The 20,705-nt window shown below is 44.5% G+C and overlaps 1 protein-coding gene across 2 annotated transcripts in view; it reads left to right on the top strand.

The window, feature by feature from the left end:
- The window catches only part of efna2b (ephrin-A2b), a 191,562-nt gene that overhangs the window by 150,874 nt on the left and 19,983 nt on the right, over window positions 1–20,705 (top strand). For both annotated transcript variants that reach the window (XM_081358068.1, XM_081358067.1), the window contains one exon: window positions 16,281–16,573. In XM_081358068.1, the coding sequence (XP_081214194.1) occupies window positions 16,281–16,573 (293 nt within the window). The remainder of the gene's footprint in view (window positions 1–16,280; window positions 16,574–20,705) is intronic.

Below are 20,705 nucleotides of genomic sequence, written 5' to 3'. Positions count from 1 at the left end.
GACGCCCAGCCTGCCGCCATACATATATCTTGCAAGGCAATCCCACTGGACCAGGCCCACGACGAGGCCATGCCTCTCGTGCCTTGGTTTGAGTATGACTTTCGAGTCATTTGGCCCAAATTCCATACACGTCGCGCTCACAGAAAGCACTTGTAAATCCCCTATGCGCTTCACTGAAGCAAGAGCCAGAAGAAACACTGTCTTGAAAGACAAGTGTTTGATATCTATCGTTTGGATAGGCTCGAACGGGGCACCTTTTATTGTTTCCAATACCTTAGAAAGGTCCCACACAGGGACTGAAGGAGGTCTGGGAGGATTAAGCCTCTTAGCTCCCCCAAGGAAGCGGATGACTAAATCGTTCCTTCCAAGTGACTGGCCAAGCATTGGTTTAGTAAATGCTGCTATGGCCGCCACATAAACTTTGAGCGTGGATGGGGTCCTACCCTTATCCAGCAGCTCTTGTAGGAAGGAGAGAACCTCTGTCACCCCACAGTCTGGGGGTGATATGCCACAAACTGTGCACCAGCTAGAGAACACTGACCATTTTGAGGAATAGAGCCGTCTGGTAGACGGGGCCCTAGCCTGCGTGATCGTGTTTAACACTCCCTCTGGGAGGTTAGCGGGTACCCGTTGATAGCCCACACATGAAGGAACCATAGCTCTGGGCGAGGATGCCAAATCGAGCCCTTGACCTGAGAGAGGAGGTCCCTCCTCACTGGTACTGGCCAAGGGGCAGTGCTTGTCAGCTGCATCAGAACTGGGAACCAGGCCTGGTTCTTCCAGAGCTGAGCCACGAGCAGCACTGAGCATCCCTTTTCCCTGATCCGTTCCAACACCTGAGGCAGGAGCTAGATGGGGGGAAAAGCATAGAGCGGGCAGCGGGGCCAAACGTGAGCCAACGCATCCCTGCTCTTGGAAAAAAACTCCGGACAGTGAGCGTTTTCTTAAAACGCAAACAGGTCTACCTTCGCTCTGCCGAACTTCTTCCACAGTAGTTGGACTGTCTGTGGGTGTAGAGACCATTCCCCTGAGGGAACATTGTTCTTGGACAGTCTGTCTGGTCCTATATTGAGAAGACCTGGCAGGTTGCGCTGAGCCCATACCAGGAGGCGTTCTGTCAGCCTGTAAAGGTTTCGGGACTTGACATCTCCCTGGCGATTTATGTAAGACACCACTGACATGTTGTCCGAACGGACCAAGACGTGGTGCCCTCTTATCTGGGGACAAAAACGCGCCAACGCGTTGTCTACCGCCAGCATTTCCAGGCAGTTTATATGCAGAAGCCTCTCCCGTTCTGACCACTGGCTGAAGAACGGTCTGCCCTCGAGCAGCGCTCCCCATCCCGAGGTGGATGCGTCCGTAGACACCACTTTCACACTCGAGGAAGTCCCCAGGCTTACACCTGATCGGTACCATTCGGTTGCTTTCCAAGGTTTCAGAGCTGAGATACATTTCTGATTGACCTTGAGACGAAGCAGACCGGAGGTCCACACTCGGCGCGGTACTCACGCTTTCAGCCAGAACTGCAGTGGGCGCATGCGAAGCAGACCCAGCTGAAGTACTGATGATGCCGAGGCCATGAGACCCAGCATCTTCTGAAATTTTCTGAGCGGGACAGTAGCGCCGCAGCGGAAAGAATTCACCACGCGCTGAGTATTCAGCGCGCGCTGTGGCGACAGCTGTGCTGTCATAGACAGCGAGTCCAGCTCTGTGCCCAGAAAAGATATTCTCTGACTGGGAGACAGTGAACTCTTCGCCCAATTGACTCTGAGACCCAAATTCTCGAGGTGTTCGAGTAAAATGGTCGTGTGCTCTATGAGCTCCGAGTGTGATTGAGCTAGAATCAGCCAATCGTCCAAGTAGTTCAATACTCGCATGCCCCGCAGTCTGAGGGGTGCGAGCGCCGCGTCCATGCACATCGTAAATGTAGGGGAGCTAGGGACAAGCCGAACGGCAGGACTGTGTACTGATATGCCTGGCCCTCGAAGGCGAATCTCAAATATCGCCTGTGACGTGACGCTATCTGTATTTGGAAATACGCGTCCTTCAGATCTATTGACATAAACCAGTCCCCTCGGCAAATCTGCGCAAGGATTTTTCTGGTCGTGAGCATTCTGAACTGGCGTTTCGCAAGCGCTCTGTTCAGCTGTCTTAGATCTAGTATGGGTCTGAGACCCCCGTCTTTTTTCGGTATCAGGAAATATCTGCTGTACAGTACAATATCCCCTTCGCTCTGAGCTTGAGTTAAAGGCTCTATGGCCCCTTTGCTCAACAGTTTCGATATTTCGGCTCGAAGTAGGTGTGCTACTTCTGTTTTCACCGTAGTTTTGACGCGCGCCGCACAATGGTGGGGGGGCGTCGACTGAACTGTAGCGAATAGCCTCTCTTTATAATGTCTAGCACCCACTCCGAAACCCCGGGAAGCACTGCCCATGCATCTGCATGAATGGCTAGGGGTTGAATGTGAAGCGAGCTCTGGTCGCTTGGCGACAGAAGAGCTTCGGTGTGCTGTAACATTTGAGGCAGGGGGCGCGCTGATCACAGTGGGCAGACTGCCCGCGTTCAACTCCTGTGTGGTGGTCAACCGGGAGGGGGAGGGCGGGACAAGTCCCGTAGGACTTGTCATGTCTGTGAGTGAATGCGGGCGCGGGACAGCGGGCACATTTACTGCACTAAACACACTGTCTGCCTGGGCAGACTGAACGTGTGCTGGTTTAGTTTTTACAGAAACCGTGAGACATGCAGAACGTAGTGTTTGTGGGCACTGGGTCGTGGGCAAGCGGGCAATGGTTTCCGGCTTGTTTACTGCAAAATACGCTGGAACAGTCACATTTCCTGGAACTGAACGAGCGAGAAGTTTTGGTGGAAGTCTGGCCGCAGCGAGACCTGAACATCGTTGTTTCCCTAGGCGTGCTAGGACGACTTCGGGACCTCGGGCTTCACCGCAATCCTAGGCCGGGGCCCACGCAGAGGGGGGCGGCGGCTAGTAGAGCGAGAGCGCGGTCTCGAGCTTCAGGCCTGTCGGTGCTGCGAAGTGGCGGCGGTGGGCGGAGGTTGTGGTTGTGAGCTCCAAGCAGACGGTTTCGCACGGCCTGTTGTGGAACTGAAGCGCTTCGGGAGGAAGTGCTTCATGGCCTGTGATGCTTTCTGCACCTCAGCGAATCTTTCCACGAAGTCATTGACAGAAGATCCGAAGAGGCCGGCAGGAGAGAGAGGGGCGTCGAGGAACGCAGAGTGCTCTGACTCAGACATCTCTGAGAGCGTCAACCATAGATGTCTCTTAGCTACAGTGAGAGAGGCCATGCTCCGTCCTATGGCCTGTGCAGCAGACTTAGTGGCACGGAGAGCGAGGTCCGGGGCGCTCCTCAAGTCTGGCACGCAAACTGCTTCCGGTCCTTTCTCATCCAGCTTTCGGAGGAGATCGGCCTGGAAAATTTGCAGTGTGGCCATCGTGTGCAACTCTGACGCAGCCTGTCCAGCAGCGGTGTAAGCGTGGCTGAGCATAGTTGACGTCGTGCGGCAAGCCTTAGAAGGTATCAACTTAGCGAGCCGCTAAAGCTTCTTCCACCGGCGGGAGAGAATGGTATCCTCTGTCTTTGGCACAGTCAACAGCGGAGAATGTCAGCGAGACAGATGGGCGCATTCTAGCTGAGAGGGGGGTGTTCCATGACTTAGCGACTTCTTTGTGAAGCTCAGGAAGAAAGGGTGCAGGTCTGGAAGCAGGCGAAGCGCGATCCCCCGGGAGGAAAAATCCATCCAGCCGGTTGTGAGCAGGCTGCTCAGGCGTCGACCACTCGAGGTCAGCCAATAGGCACGCGAGTCGTCTTGCCTATGTCTGTATGCTGCTGCAACGCGTTTTACATTAATACAAAATTAAGGATAATTTTTTGGCTTCAATATCTCGCGGAAAAGGGATTTTCCCCTAGCGTAATATACTTACGCAGTACGAGAGACCTCTCGTAAGAGAACCACTGACATAATAGATGGAAAAGACCATTTACAGCCAATACAGGCAATTTACCATAGGAATTTTTTTTTGCGTTTAGGATTTATAGGCTTTTGAGTGTATTTTGCCACACCCATTTTCTAAATGACGCTGTTATAGCAACCCAAATGGCAAAGTTCAACTTTTTTGATAATTATTGATCTAGAGAGTCCAGAGAATTGTCCTAGACTGGTTTGTTTTTTCCGATTGGGCGAAAAACCTAGGAGTAGTTTGCAAAAGTAGGTTTTTAACATATTCGCGAATATTTAATGAACGGTTTGATTGACAGAAGTGATTCTTGAGGCAAAGTTGTTCAGAATGAGGCGATCTATCAAATGATATGCATATTGTGTTGATGTGTGTAACACCACGTGATTACAGAGCCGTAAAACTCGTTAGCGCCGATTTCTTTAAAAATTCTTACAGACCTCTAGGGCCATGAGTCAAACATGCCCATCGTTTATGTAAGTTTCGTTCCGATCGGCCTCCGTTAACCTTGTCTAATAGGTGCTCAAACTTCATTGGCCGATGGCGGCCATGTTTTTCGACATACACCAATGTCCTCATAGACATACATGGCACCTTGGATCAAGACACTGCATACCAATTTTCAAGTCAGTCGGACTAACGGTCAAGTGGTCATGGCCCTTTATATGTTTTTTTTTCATGTTATAGCGCCACTTAGTCTTCAGTCGTCGTGATTTTTACTGTGACCTCAAATTTAACTCATACATATGTGTATCGAGTTTGGTGAAGATATCTCATTTACTTCTTGAGTTATAGCCATTTTAGTAATATAGGCTCCTCCCACAACACACGTTCTGGCGCCCCTTAGCAACCGAGAATCGAAATTTCAACTTTTCTTTTGATAATTATTGAGAGTCCAGAGAACATTTCTGCACTGGTTTGGTTCTGATCGGGCGAAAAAGTAGTTTTTTGACAAAATTCAAAATGGCAGACAATTTTGCATACCAGAAATGAAATCTGAGATATACGTTTTGTTTGTCATGAGGTCTGGATTCCAATGATATAAGACTCTTGAGTCTATGGCATACGGTCTAGGAGTTATGAGCAGTTTTGCACTTTTGGTAGCTGTAGCACCACCTATTGGCTAATCTGGGTAATACTCTGTCAACCTCTCCTCGATTTTTGTACTACCACCTGGCCAAGTTTCAAGTCTCTAGCACTTACAGTTTGGACAATCACACACTTCGTGCTTGAAACCCTAATAAGTAGATAGCAATGCTCAGATCATTTGGTTTCCATGAGTTCATACATTCAGACTTTTGATTACACAGGTTATCTTGACAAATTTCAGCCCACATTATTGAGATATCTTCTGAAGAGACGTGTGATGTTGAGGATATTTTTCTTAGGAGAAAGTTCTGAGAAGAAAACTTTAGCAAAGGTCCAATTTTGTTTTCCATTCAATCTTAAAATGAGAATATGTCAAGAAAAAGAAAGAAAGTGTTCTTTCTAAAACCAAAAAGGTTATTTTTTGGCATCAGAATATATAACTTTTTTGTGGTTCTATCTGGATTGTTGACATGATGAAAATATCACACAGAGAAAGGGAGGCTGTACAGCTCATTTAGAGATGATATGAGATCAGCTGTTGATGTAGCAGCGAAGGAGGAGGAGTTCAGGGAGGTCTGATCAGGACTGTGCTCAGAGGACCTGAGGAGATAGACCGGTGAATACAGTATGATGGATGAAGCGAGCTCACCTAACTGCATGCATTAGCTCTCTCTAAACATTCTGGGCTCACTTATTGATATTTCCATCTGTCATCTCCTCCCTCCGCCACCCTGTACCCACAAGCCACTGGCTGTAAGGTCATTTTTTATAACAAGATACTTTTGAATCAAAGGGAATGACGTGTTGCCTCGGTGTGTTGGATCATTTGGCCGACGACTCCAGATTTAATGACATCTGGGAGTGAAAGGGAGGAAAGGGCATTGATATCGATTTGTTAAGGCATAATGCACCATATAAATCTGAAAGAGATATGCCTGATCCACGAAATGTGTAGTAATGATAACGCACTTTGTATTAAAGGGCAGCTAACACATGTTTTTTTTTTTTTTGTTTTTTTTGTTTTGTTTTTGGCAGGATGATTAAATTTAGGGCTCCGTAAACATCAGGAGGGTCCTATGGCGAAGTTCTGCTTCCATTACTCTTTGCTGAGCTCTCGATACCATTTACTGGAAAGCTGTGATTAGAGGCAAACTGACACAAAAACACTCAAAGAAAATAAGATGGAGTTTGCGCATCTCTGCAGAGAATGAAGCATTTTACTTTCCAGGAAGAGAAATATCGAGGTGCTGAGGCGCTATAAGAAGAACATGTTTATTTATTTATTTATTATTATGATTTTTTTAAATGTTTTATTGAGCTTTTTGGTTACGAGGCAAACTAGAACAACATCAGTGATGTAGTCCATGTTGCCGTTTATATAAGGTCTGGGGTTTAAAGTATTGCTGATGGACAAAAAAAAGTGACAGAAAGAAATGGAGAAAGGGATACATTCAGTCATGCAGTGTGAATGAGGTTGTTCTCTGGGCCACTAAGATAAGGCAAGGAGATGTCTGGAGGAGCTTCATGTGCTGCTACAGCTGGTGTTTGGCCTGGCTTGGCCCTTTGACAGTAATTCCAGACCTAGATTAGCTGTCATCATATGCCAAATCTCACTCCAAACCCCCTGCCTACTGCCCCCTCACCCCCTGGCCCTGTCCCTGTCCCTGCCCTCTCTCCCCTAAAAAACACCATGTGATGTTCTGATTTATATAGACTACACTAACAGTCGACAAAGTAAAGCTTTTTTAATTTTCTTTGTGTATCATGTGATTTGCTTTTTTGGGGGAGGAGGTTTTATAAGGTCTTTAGTTCCATTCCAAACCTGTCTCCGGTTCATAGACGTTCCAAATGCAGAGACTTTTCTAAAAGATAGGCAGTTTAATGCTCCTTCTTTTGGCCAAATTCAAAAAGCAACAAATTAATTTTGATGAAAAATGTTAGAATTTTACAACTGTTCTGATCCAGTATGATGCCTCATTAAAAGAATGAAATTCTTGGAAAGAAACCAAGAAGTAAGTAGAAAGAAAGCAAATAGTTAGCATAATCTTTTATTGTTTATAAGAAAAAAATATTTTAACAAAACTGATTCACTGATACTAGTATTTGGAAAACATTTGTAATGTATAATGTGGTGCAACTAACATACAGAAACATCAAATAATCTGACCTTTTTATGGCAAGGGAAGGTTAGATCAGCTTGTGAAATGTCATGTGGAGCGACTTCCTAAAAACTTCATGATATTTATTCCTAAATAAATCATGATATTTGTTAAAAATACTTTTTATCTTACAAAATAAATGTAAAAACATTTTTGAAAATAATGATTAAGATGTGTAAACTCATATGTATTCAAAATGTAAGGAGAGTTTATTATTATTTTTACTTATATATATATATACATATATATATATATATATATATATATATATATATATATATATATATATATATATATATATATTACATGGCTTGGTTGAATTCTAATGTAGAATGCGGTCTGTTATTTATTGATAACAGACCGCTGCGAAGTATAACACACTGTTGCCATGCAAAGCAGAGCGTTGCCATGGACGCAGGATTCTAACCGTAGAGACGGAACAGACTATTTTCTTTAGCGAAAGCAATACAATTGGTTTTAAATCAATAAAAAGAAATTAATATTTCGTATAAAATTATTGATTTATTTGGTAGGTAGCCATGTTATAAGCGGGATAATGTAGAGTGAGGCGGTTGTTATAGCGAATACAACCCCTTCTGGCTGATTCAAGACCCCTCTATATATATATATATAGCATCATTTTTCTTAAATCAACTGTATTTTTTTTTTTTTTTTATAAATCATAAGTTGCTGCCTATTTAGAATGTTTCAAATCTGTCTTTTTTATGAGCTTTTCAGTAGGGATGTAGACAGAGAGGCAGCTCACTAGATTTTGGCACAGACCTTTTTTTGTGTAGGCTTTTGTTAACCCAGTGCATTTCTTCTGATTTCATCTCATCTTTGTTTCACTTTGATATTCTGTTAAATTGGATGAAGCGCCTTGGTATGGCTTCTCGAAGTGTGAACACTTAATTTGAGTTTGCTGGCTTATGTTCTGTAGTGTCTATAGTGAAGGGGACTTATGGGGGTAAATTGATGCCTAAAACATTGAAAATGGACAGACTAAAAGTCACAAATAGATATTACAACTTGTAAACACAAAACACAATCTACAAATAGATAAAAAATCCGCAAACAAAGTCCTCATGATCTGCAAATGTAAAACAAGATTTACAAATAGATACAAAGTCCTCAAACAAACTCTTTGTGATCCACAAATATAAAGCATGATCTACAAAAAGATTAAAAATCCACAAATAAACATATCCTGATTCACAAATAGAAATCAGTGACTTGTACTTGAAAACCAGAATTTAAATGAATTTAAAGTGACTTGTTTGCAGGTGAAGATCATGTTCTGTTTGTAGATTGTGTCACATTTGTTTTCAGAATTCTGACACTATTGTTTGGCTGTTGTGACAAAATAATGCCATAATCATTGAAAATGAAGAGACTATGAGTCAAAAATGCATATTACAATTTGTAAACACAAAACACGATCTACAAATAAATTTAAAATCTGCAAACAAACTCCTCATAATCTGCAAATGTAAAACACAATCTGTAAATAGATTCCAAATCTGCAAACAAACTCGTCATGATCCGCAAATGTAAAACAATATCTACAGATAGATAAAAAATCCACAAACAGACTCTTCATGACATACAAATATAAAATGCAATCTACAAATAGATTTAAAATCCGCAAACAAACTCTTTATGATTCACAAATAGAAATCAGTGACTTGTACTTGACTACCAGAATTTGAATGAATGCAAAGTGATTTGTCTGCGCATGAGGGTCATTATTTGTTTGTAGATTGTGTTGCATTTGATTTCAGAATTTTGGCACAACTGTTTCGCTGTTTTTTCCATTAAAAAATCTACAAATGCCCTCCTCACAATTTGCAAACAAACACAGTCTAACTTGTATTTTCAAACCACTGTAAAAAGACATTCTTACACATTCTGTGCAAAGCTCAGCATGCAAGTGTTGGATCTGTGTTTGCAGATCACAGGGCATTCACAGATCCCTCTACACGCGTTTGCAGATCACAGGGCATTCACAGATCCCTCTGCACACGTCTACAGATCTTTTTGGCACTATCTTTCCGCTAAGTGTGTGACTACGATCCACACGTGTAGTGAGCCAATCAGGGGTATTGCTTCAATGTGATGTCACGCCCCCTCAATAAGCCCTTTTCAAAATAAGAGCTGACACTTCCCGGATGGGTGGGCTGGGCTCACTGCCATTTACTGTTGCCGGTGTTGGACCGAAATCCGACTCCCCGGACAAATCGCACTTCCCATCGCGTGCACGCGCAAGCGAGTTTAAATGCACTTCCATTTATATGCACTATTAAATGCACTATATCCATTTAACGATCGATTTTTCACACACCAAGCACCCAGATCCTGCATGGAAGCTTTGTCTACACTTCAATAAATTAACAGAAAGTGAACTAGTGTGGATAAAAGATGCAAAAAACAAACACAAACAAACAAAAAAAAAAAACATGGCAGATCGATTCAAACTAAACTTCGACGAGTAAGGAATAAAGCCAACAGCTATCAAAACAAAACTGTTAATTTCACTTAATTTAACTGAACTTATCGTTTGTGTGTTAAACACGCTGTGGTTCATAGGAAAATATTGTAGGCCTACTCTCCCCATTGCACATGAATGTAATTTTTCACGAAGATATATTAAGAGTTCATCAAATTGTAGCCTATGAGGCAAATAGGCTACCTGTCTTTTTGTTTGTTTGTTTGTTTTTTGCTTAATTGCGTCTTAAAAATAGAAATAAAACAAACTATTAGTGATAATTGAAAAAAGAAAGTAAAGAAACCTTAGACATTTAAAAAAAAAAAAAGTTATTTTCCAGCACATTATTGCCCCAAAAAGCATTATTTATTTCATTCATTCTTTCAATTTTACATCTTACATAGCTTATGGATATACAATTAAAATAGCTGGAGCAATTGCTTTGCGGTCAGGTGCCCTTTTTTTAAATAATAAAAAAAACTGCTAAAAAACGAGATGGGTTTAGCAGGGGGAGTGGTGATTCAAATATGATTCTATTTGTGTAAACACGTTTAGTGGAATTATGACCAAAAGGTTCTATTTTGGTCTCATCTGACCACATGACTTTCTCCCATGACTCCTCTGGATCATCCAAATGGTCATTGGCAAACTTAAGACGGGCCTTGACATGTGCTGGTTTAAGCAGGGGAACCTTCCGTGCCATGCATGATTTCAAACCATGACGTCTTAGTGTATTACCAACAGTAACCTTGGAAACGGTGGTCCCAGCTCTTTTCAGGTCATTGACCAGCTCTTCTCGTGTAGTTCTGGGCTGATTTCTCACCTTTCTTAGGATCATTGAGACCCCACGAGGTGAGATCTTGCATGGAGCCCCAGTCCGAGGGAGATTGACAGTCATGTTTAGCTTCTTCCATTTTCTAATGATTGCTCCAACAGTGGACCTTTTTTCACCAAGCTGCTTGGCTATTTCCCCGTAGCCCTTTCCAGCCTTGTGGAGGTGTACAATTTTGTCTCTAGTGTCTTTGTACAGCTCTTTGGTCTTGGCCATGTTAGTAGTTGGATTCTTACTGATTGTATGGGGTGGACAGTTGTCTTTATGCAGCTAACGACCTCAAACAGGTGCATCTAATTTTAGGATAATAAATGGAGTGGAGGTGGACATTTTAAAGGCAGACTAACAGTTCTTTGAGGGTCAGAATTCTAGCTGATAGACAGGTGTTCAAATACTTATTTGCAGCTGTATCATACAAATAAATAGTTAAAAAATCATATATTGTGATTTCTGGATTTTTTGTCTCTCACAGTGGACATGCACCTACGATGACAATTTCAGACCCCTCCATGATTTCCAAGTGGGAGAACTTGCAAAATAGTAGGGTGTTCAAATACTTATTTTCCTCACTGTATCTTGCAAGGCAATCCCACTTGACCAGGCCCACGATGAAGCCATGTTTCTCGTGGAGTGCGCTCTGACACCCAACGGGCATTGTATGCCCTTGGAAGCGAACGTTAGCGCAATAGCGTCAACTATCCATCTGGATAGGCTCTGTTTCGACGTGGCTAGTCCCTTAGAACGCCCGCTGAACGAAACAAAGAGCTGCTCTGTCTGTCTGAAAACAGACGAGCAAGACACATAAGCTCTTAATGCCCTGACTGGGCAGAGGAGGCTCGCATCTCCTTCCTCATCAGGGACCGGTAGGGCTGACAGGGAAATGACCTGCGCCCTAAACGGTGTGTTGAGGGATTTTGGAACATAACCGTGCTTAGGTTTGAGTCCAACTCTTGAGTCATTAGGCCCAAACTCCATGCACGTCGCACTCACTGAGAGCGCGTGTAAGTCCCCTATGCGGTTCACTGAAGCGAGAGCCAGCAGAAACACAGTCTTGAAAGACAGGTGTTTTAGATCAATCGTCTGTAAAGGCTCTAATGGGCCACCTTTCATGGCTTCCAGCACCGTAGAAAGGTCCCATACGGGGACTAAGGGAGGTCTGGGAGGATTCAGTCGCTTAGCCCCTCTAAGGAAGCGGATGACTAAATCGTTCCTTCCTATTGACTGACCAAGCGTTGTTCTCGAGAACGCTGCTATAGCCGCCACATAGACTTTGAGCGTGGAAGGGGTCCTGCCCTTATCCAGCAGCTCTTGTAGGAAGGAGAGCACCTCCGTCACCCCACAGTCTGTGGGTGACACGTCACGGGCTGCGCACCAGCCCGAGAACACTGACCATTTCGAGGAGTAGAGACGTCTCGTAGACAGAGCTCTAGCCTGCGTGATCGTGTTTAACACTCCTTTTGGGAGTTCAGCGGGTACCCGTTGATGGCCCAAACATGAAGGGACCACAATTCTGGGTGAGGATGCCAAGTCGAGCCGTGGGCCTGGGAGAGGAGGTCTCTCCTCACTGGCACTGGCCACGGGGCAGTGCTCGCTAGCTGCATCATAACTGGGAACCAAGGTTGGTTTTTCCAGAACGGTGCTACCAGCAGTACTGAGCATCCTTCTTCCCTGATCCGCTCTATCACCTGAGGCAGGAGAGAGACGGGGGGGAAAGCATAGAGCGGGCGGCGGGGCCATACATGAGCCAGCGCGTCCCTGCTCTTGGAGAAAAATTGGCCGAAGAACGGTCTGCCCTCGAGCAGCGCTCCCCATCCCGAGGTGGATGCGTCCGTAGACACCACCCTCACCCTCGAGGAAGTCCCCAGGCTTACACCTGATTGGTACCAGTCGTTTGCCTTCCAAGGTTTCAGAGCTGCGATGCACTTCTGATTGACCTTGAGACGAAGCAGACCGGAGGTCCACGCTCGTGTGGCACTCGCGCTTTCAGCCAGAACTGCAGTGGGCACATGCGGAGCAAGCCCAGTTGAAGCACTGATGATGCTGAGGCCATGAGACCTAGCATCTTCTGAAATTTCTTGAGCGGGACAGATGCGCCGCAGCGGAAAGAGCCCGCTGCGTGCTGAATGTCTACCGTGCGCTGTGGTGATAGCCGTGCTATCATGGACAGCGAGTCCAACTCTGTGCCCAGGAAAGATATCATCTGACTGGGGGACAGAGAGCTCTTCGCCCAATTGACTCTGAGACCCAAATTCTCGAGGTGATCGAGTAAAATGGTCGTGTGCTCTGGAGCTCTGAGCGAGATTGAGCTAGAATCAGCCAATCATCCAAATAGTTCAGTACTCGCATGCCCCGCAGTCTGAGGGGTGCGAGCTCTGCATCCATGCACATCGTAAATGTACGGGGTGCTAGGGATAAGCAGAACGGCAGGACTGTGTACTGATATGCCTGGCCCTCGAAGGCGAATCTCAAAAATCGCCTGTGACGTGACGCTATCTGTATTTGAAAATACGCGTCTTTCAGATCTATTGACACAAACCAATCTCCTCTGCGAATCTGCGCGAGGATTTTTCTGGTCGTGAGCATTCTAAACTGTCGCTTCACAAGCACTCTGTTCAGTTGCCTTAGATCTAGTATGGGTCTGAGACCCCCGTCTTTTTTCGGCACCAGGAAGTATCTGCTGTATAGCCCTCCTTCGCTCTGAACTTGAGAGAGAGGCTCTATGGCCCTTTTGTTCAATAGTTTCGCAACTTTGGCTCGAAGTAAATGTGCTACTTCTGTTTTCACCGTGGTCTCGACGCACGCCGTATAGCGGCGAGGGCGTCGGCGAAACTGCAGCGAATAGCCTCCTTTTATAATGTCTAGCACCCACTTCGAAACCCCAGGCAGCTTTGCCCATGCGTCTGCATGAATGGCTAGGGGTTGAATACGAAGCGCACTCCGTTCGCTCAGCGACAGAGAAGCTTCGGTGTGCTGTAACATAAGCATCGCGCTTATGACATTTGAGGCAGGGGGTGCGCTGATAACAGCGGGCAGATTGCCCGCGCTCGACTCCTCTGCGTCGGTCAACCGAGAGGGGGAGGGCTGGGCGAGTCCCATAGGAACTATCATGTCTGTGTGTGGATGTGGGCGCGGGATAGCAGGCACATTTACCACACTGAAAACATTGTCCACTTGAGTGAAGCGAATGCACGTTGGTTTAGTTTTTACAGAAACCTTGAGACATGCAGAACGTAGTGTTTGTGGGCACTGGGTAGTGGGCACATTTACCACGTTTAATGCGCAATCGATCTGAGTCGATTTTATGTGCGCGAGCCCTGTGTGACGGGCTGTGCTTGTGTGTAGGAATGGGCAGTGGGCATTTTTTCTACACATAAAACACCATCGGCCATGGCCGGGACACCAGAAAATTCACTCTTATGGGATTTATCTGGGTAGCCGTAAAAGCGGCGTTTGTGTGCAGGCAAGCGTGCTGCGTCGCCGACTTGTTTACTGCAGAATACACTGGAACAGTCAAATTTACTGGAACTGAACGAGCGAGAAGTTGCCATAGAAACAGAGAGCGTCAACATGTTGGCGTTTGTTTGCAGGCGTGCGTGTATTACAACAGGCTTGCTCACTGCAATATTGACATTTCCAGTCGCCTGAACTTCAGAGGGGAATGAGAAATGTGTGAGAAATGGAGGTCGGCCCGGCCGCAGCGGGACTAACAACACTCTCTTCTCCTTTCACCAGTGACGCACGGGAACCATAGAAACGGTGTTTGGGTGCAGGCGAGCGGGTTGTAAAACGCGCTCGTTGGCTGCAAAATGCACATCTGCAGTCGCCTTTCATGGAACTGACAGAGCGAAGCATTGGCGGCATAATTTATCTGCCGTTAGACCGGGATTCGAATACCGGTCTCTCGTGCGAAAAACCTAAGATTCCGCCACTGAGCCACAGGGGGGAACACAAAGGCTATCAGATGCACGAGCATATAAGAGAGCGTCAACATGTTTTCTTCGGCGTTTGCTTGCAGGCGTGCTTGTATTATAACAGGCTCGTTTGCTGCAATATTGATATTTCCAGTCGCCTGATCAGGGAACTGAGAAATGTGTGAGAAATTGAAGGCCAGTCCATCCTCGGCGGAACTAAAAACACTCCTTTCTCCTTTCGCCGGTGAGTGACGCATGAATGGGGCGCAGGGGCAGGGTAGCTTTCTTGTAACGTAAAGAAAAACTGACCCCGACCGTGTGCTTCCAGCCTCCCTTGTGAATGGCGCAGTTTGCGCAGCTCGAAAAGAGGGAGAGAGAAAGCTAGCCCCGTGACCGTCCGCTCCTGACATCCCCTGTGAGCGGCGCGGTTTGCAGTCTCGGAGAAGGATACCAGGTGAGTCCTAAGAGTCACCATAGGCAGTAACTAGCTCGCAGTGAGAGCTGCGTGATCCTCAGGAAAGGGGCGTCTTGAAAAAGACGCCCGGGTCTTTTAGTGCAATGAGAGTGTGTGTCGCGGCGGCGAGCACACACCACACATACACAAAACACAGTAGCAGAGAAAGGATATAACGCCGGATAGCGCAGCAGGAAGGAGACTGAAGGCGGCGCGGCCAGCGGCTTCAGAGTGTCGACTCGTCCCGCTGAAAGGCTTTTTCAGACGGCGCGGCTTCTCTCCGGATCCAGCGATGCGTGTGCTTCGCTTGAAGGATGAAAAATCAGATATTAGCTGCCTGCGAGCTGTATTTATAGGCCTAGGCCACGCCCGTTTCGGCGGGATGTGACGCAGCGGGTGCGAAGCGCCCTCATTGGGTCTGACGTCACGCCAGGCCTTGCTCGATAGGCTGCTGCAGTTGCCGCAGAGCAGCCAATAGGCGCGCGAGCTCTCTCGCCTATGTCTGTATGCTGCCGCAACGTGTTTTGCATTATTAAAAAAATAAGGATAATTTTTGACTTCAATATCTTGCGGAAAAAGGATTTTCCCCTAGCGTAAGATATCTTACGCAGTACGAGAGACCTCTCGTAAGAGAACCTGATGTATCTGATGTGTTAGTTAAGGCTAGATCCAATCAAAATAAAATACAGGTTTTTTGGGGGGATTAAATACCTTACTTGTAGAACATTTTTTATTGTCAATATCTGTAAATAAAAAAACGCCTCACTTTTCAAGCAAAACCGTGTTTTTTCTGTGTCCACAGAAGAAAGGCTGAGTAATTTGATGTGAGGATGAGTAAACAATGACAGAATTTAGATTTTTGGGTGAACTATCCCTTTAACGTCCAAATGCTTTTTAGGTCCACAGTATATCCACACTGTAGTTTGTCTGCATATGAAGTCCCAGTTTCTAGCCAAGTGACTGCTGTTTCTGTGTCTTGAGTCGTACCTTCCTGCAGGTGCTCAATTTGTGTCTAAATTGCCCCAGCCAGCAAACTCATTTCAGAAGAGCTGGGTTGAAGCCAGACCATGTGAAAACTCTTAATGAAGTGGCTTTCTCTCTCTAAACCCCTGTCAATCTCTGCTCATCCACTTCCACTTGGTCATTCCAGTCAGTTCGGCCTTTAGCACCAAATCCCCCTTGACCAATCCCATCCTGTCACATACAACACAGGGAATATCTTCAGTGTGAGTGACAGGAGCTACTAGCAATTTCTTTTTTTGTCTGATAAAAGAGTTTTGTGTTAAAAGATGTTACATTCTCAATCTTCGTCCTGTCATTGTGAGATCTTTTGCAATTTTGTGACTCTCAAGTAAGTTGTTTGTGTTTGTTTTGCAGATTCTTGCATGGTGAATACACAGTGGAGGTGGCCATCAACGACTACCTGGACATCTACTGTCCGCACTACGAGGACCATCTTCCTCAGGAGCGCATGGAACGTTACATCCTTTTTATGGTCAACTATGACGGCTACACCACCTGCAACCACCACATGAAAGGCTTCAAGCGCTGGGAATGCAACCGCCCAATGAGTCCAAACGGGCCCCTTAAGTTCTCAGAGAAGTTCCAGCTCTTCACACCCTTCTCTCTGGGCTTTGAGTTTCGCCCAGGCCACGAGTACTACTACATCTGTGAGTAACCTTCTCCTTTCTAACTCTCAGACTTCAACTTCAAATCCCTCATCTATGTTTTCCTGTGACCAGGTGTCAGTATGGCCCCAGGGTGCAATCATTCACTGAAGTGATGGTTCTTGGGTTACAGGAACTGGGGTGTAGAGGGTAAAGGAAGACTTAATAAGGTTCACAACAACATCTGATCAATAGCATGTGCCACATGATTCAGTCTGCTGAAACCTGTTATGTGGTCTCTAGAGACATATGGCAGAAAGAACAAATAAACTAAGTGTTTGGTTTATGTTATTAGGATATGGTTTATGGAACCAAATGCAAAGTGTAACAGAAACTTAAAATTACAGGTTACACATCTTGAATTTACTTGGAACCAATTTGTTATGCACAATGATGTATTTGAAGCAGAATGTTGTTTGTAAATGGCTTGTAAACAGTGACTCATCCACAGTAGCGGGTTTTCCCAGAGTAAACAGAGAGAGACATAATTCTCCTGAAATCTCCCTGATTTGATATCACAAGAATAACATTATTTTTTTGTTCTTCCCTATCATATTTATGTTGTTATTTCCCTGGTGTTTGTTTCTGAAGGTAGATTTTATCAGGTTTGATGAAGGCTGAAGGAATGGGTCTTCACATCAGCAGGAGCTTAAAGGATAGTTTACCCAAAAATGAAAACTCTGCCATCACCTTCTTGTCCAATTCCAAACCTGTAAGACTTTCTCTCATGGAACATAAAAGAGAAATTTAGCAGACATTTTGCTGTCGTTCTTTTCTATACAATGAAACTGAATGGGGACCAAGGGCTGTTAAGTTCCACAAATGACAAAAAGCACCATAAATATTGTATTATTATTTAAGAAATGCAGTATTGTTATGTACTTTTATGCCACTTATTTTTTACTAATTGTATTATCCCTGGTCACATTTACTTTTATTGTATGCTAAACTTCACATTTGTATTCCAAAGAAAGCTGTTTCATCCTTATCTAGGCATTTAATTTTGGTGCATCATGCCAGGTGGACCACTCTTTTCCAATGCCAACATTTATTTGAGACATTTATTTTAGCAATTTGAATGTCCAGGAGTTTAATCAGAGTCGTCAGGGCAGAAAGTCCTGTTCTACTCCTGAACTCCCCTGGGAGCAGAGTTTGGCAGTATCCTGATGTCTCCGTCTGATGAAAATGTCAATTTGTTGAATGGCATGTGCACTATTAGCTGTGCACTTTGCCACTCTGGGTGAGATCGGTGCAAAACACGTTACCAAGGCCATCATGCGAAACTGTCCAAATTATGCTGATTGGTCAAATCATATTTAACAGAAGGATCCTGATGGGAGTAATTGCATCTCCAGCTTCTGGGGTGCCATCCATTACCATTTTTCAGATAACAACAGCTAAAAGCCATTAACCTGGAGGGGGAGTTTTTGGCTCGGAATGGTGCCCGGATGACAGGCCTGACACTTCGTCCTACGGAGGCGGCCCGCCCACCGCCTCAAGGTCAGGCCTTCGCCTGGCCGGACGAATCAAGTGGGGTTCTGCTTTATCCTCTTCTTTCGCTATCACTTTCATGACAGGGGGGAATTTGCTGGGGTGCATCTGTCCCTGTTTCACTAATGGTCTTCTGAAAGGTGTCCTTTGGCCTGATAAAAAGGGCTCCTGCTGGGCACAGGCAAAAGGAAAAGGCTCAGGGCAGCACGACGAATGCATTAATGAGTCAATTTCTCTTCTTTTTTCTCCTCACTTATGCTTTTTTTGTCTGCATGTTTCTGTGTTTATTCTGACTTTTAGAAGATAGAAGGGAGTTTGAGAGAAAAGTTTCCTGTGATAAAAGAATGCAGCTTTAAGTAGAATGGCATGATTTTTACCCCTCACCCTGCTAACCATGTCCCGGATTGCCTTAAAACTGTCCCTGTGCCCTCAGAGATCGGCAGACCAGAAGTTCGTTGGACACAACTTGTAGTTCTGCTCATGACTATAACCACCCATTGTGTCACAGGACACCTAATCCTAAAAGCACAGTCACACAAATTTCTCTTTTGAAATCTAAAAGCACATTTGTCCTAATACACGTTGAAGAGTCATTTCTAATAGTTCATGGCCATCTGTTGTATCTAAAAGCCAAAAATTTAGAGGCCAGAAACATTGAGGGCACAAGGAGTAGTGATACCTTTTTATGTAACAAAAAGTTTGCTGATAATGCTAACTTTTATCAGGACAAATAAAACACGTCTTAAAGGGATAGCTCACCTAAAGATGAAAATGTTGTTCCAAACCCTGCGCGATATCATGAGAAAATTTTACTATTATATGTTTTGCCGATTTGGAGGCAAATTCATACAATTTTAAGTCGTACGAAAAGATGATTTTAAAAATCAAATTAATTTAAATTTGCCAACAATTTGCAGAAACATAAAATAGTTTGGAATTGCCACGAGGTCCAGACCTTTTTGACTTTCTTTCTTTGTTAGAACACAATCAACAACAGAAAATTAGAAGAATATTCATTCTGCTCTTTTGCATACAATGATGGTAATAGGAGGACACTGTCAAACTCCAAATGGGACAACAAAATGTACTATTAACCCTCTTTTGCTCCCTTATACAGTTAAAACTTAGGGTCTTTGGAGTCATTTTGACCCCAAACTTTTACAGAGCGATTGTATAAAAAATATAATTTTTTAATAATACAAATGATATATCAGATTTTATATTTACTTCTCAGTTATACGTTTTACTGCAACATTATTAAACTAGACTAAAAATTATAAAAATTTTATGAAAAAAACTTGAATGTTGATCAAAATTATTTCTGGATATTGGAAATTAGTTATTTCTGGATATTGATCTATGTGCTAGGGGCAAAATTCTGTCATCTGCTGGTTAGAGAAAAACCTGTAGGACTTACAGTTGTAGAAAAAAAGTTTATGACCATATATATCCAGCAGAGGCCCCATAGAGATCCATTAATTTTTTATAGAGGTGGCCAACTGCTCCTATCACAACTTTTGTGATATATATTTTGTGAATATATATTGAAACATTATAAAATCTCTCCGCGCCACCAAGGAGACGGCCAAGTCAGTCGGCCGCAGTGAGACACCTATGGTTAAATCTGTCAGAAATAGAGAAAGACAATAATTTTCTGTGGGGACGCCCCGCTTTCCCCTCCTGGCCCTTTCAGCGACGCTGTCACCCTTAGTCGTTGAGAGATTTCAGTAGGCAAAGAAACAGGTGACAGCATTCCAAAAATGTATTCCTTTTCGCCCTCATGTCTCTGAGGCTGCTGGGCGGGAGCAGTCTCGGCCGTCTACAAGCTCCTCACAGAGAGTGCAACAGAAGCAGAGCAAATAAAAAAATTAATGGATCTCTATGGGGCCTCTGCTGGAATGTTCTTATGGTCATAAACTTTTTTCTACAACTGTAATTCCTACAGGTTTTTCTCTAACCAGCAGATGACAGAATTTTGCCCCTAGCACATAGATCAATATCCAGAAATAACTAATTTCCAATATCCAGAAATAATTTTGATCAACATTCAATTTTTTTTCATATTTTTTTTATAATTTTTAGTCTAGTTTAATAATGTTGCAGTAAAACGTATAGCTGAGAAGTAAATAAAAAATCTGATATATCATTTGTATTATTCAAAATTCCTGTGTTCCCCCGCAGGAAGACTGGGGGCTAGGGCTGCGCTGCCAGCTGAAGTCTTTAAAGGGTAAAACGGATCTGAGGACCATTATTATCTCTAAGGCTTTAGCGAAGAAGTCCTGACGTCACCGGTGTCAGGCTTCTGAAGGTAGTCCCTTTCGGGGGGAAGTGGTGAACACCTCATTATACGTTGTCAGGGTTTTAGAGCAGTCAGTTCGGTTGTTCCCTGCCGGTTCACCGTTTCAGGGCACCGAATTGGCTGTTCAAGTAACATCAGAGGCCAGTCTCACCAGTCTGGTACCCGTAGTAGGATTTTTGGCAGCGTTGGAAACAAGAGGTAAAGGCTCTGCTGGACAAGAGGGCCATAAAACATGTTCCTCCTCCCAGCAGGGAATCCGGGTTTTACAGCTGGTACTTTATTGTTCCAAAAAAGGATGGGGGGGGGGGGGGGGGTTGCGTCCAATTTTAGATCTGCACCTTCTAA

Source organism: Scardinius erythrophthalmus (assembly GCF_964197995.2).
Source record: "Scardinius erythrophthalmus genome assembly, chromosome: 25".
Lineage (NCBI taxonomy): Eukaryota > Metazoa > Chordata > Actinopteri > Cypriniformes > Leuciscidae > Scardinius > Scardinius erythrophthalmus.
This window is presented reverse-complemented; position numbering and strand designations above follow the sequence as displayed.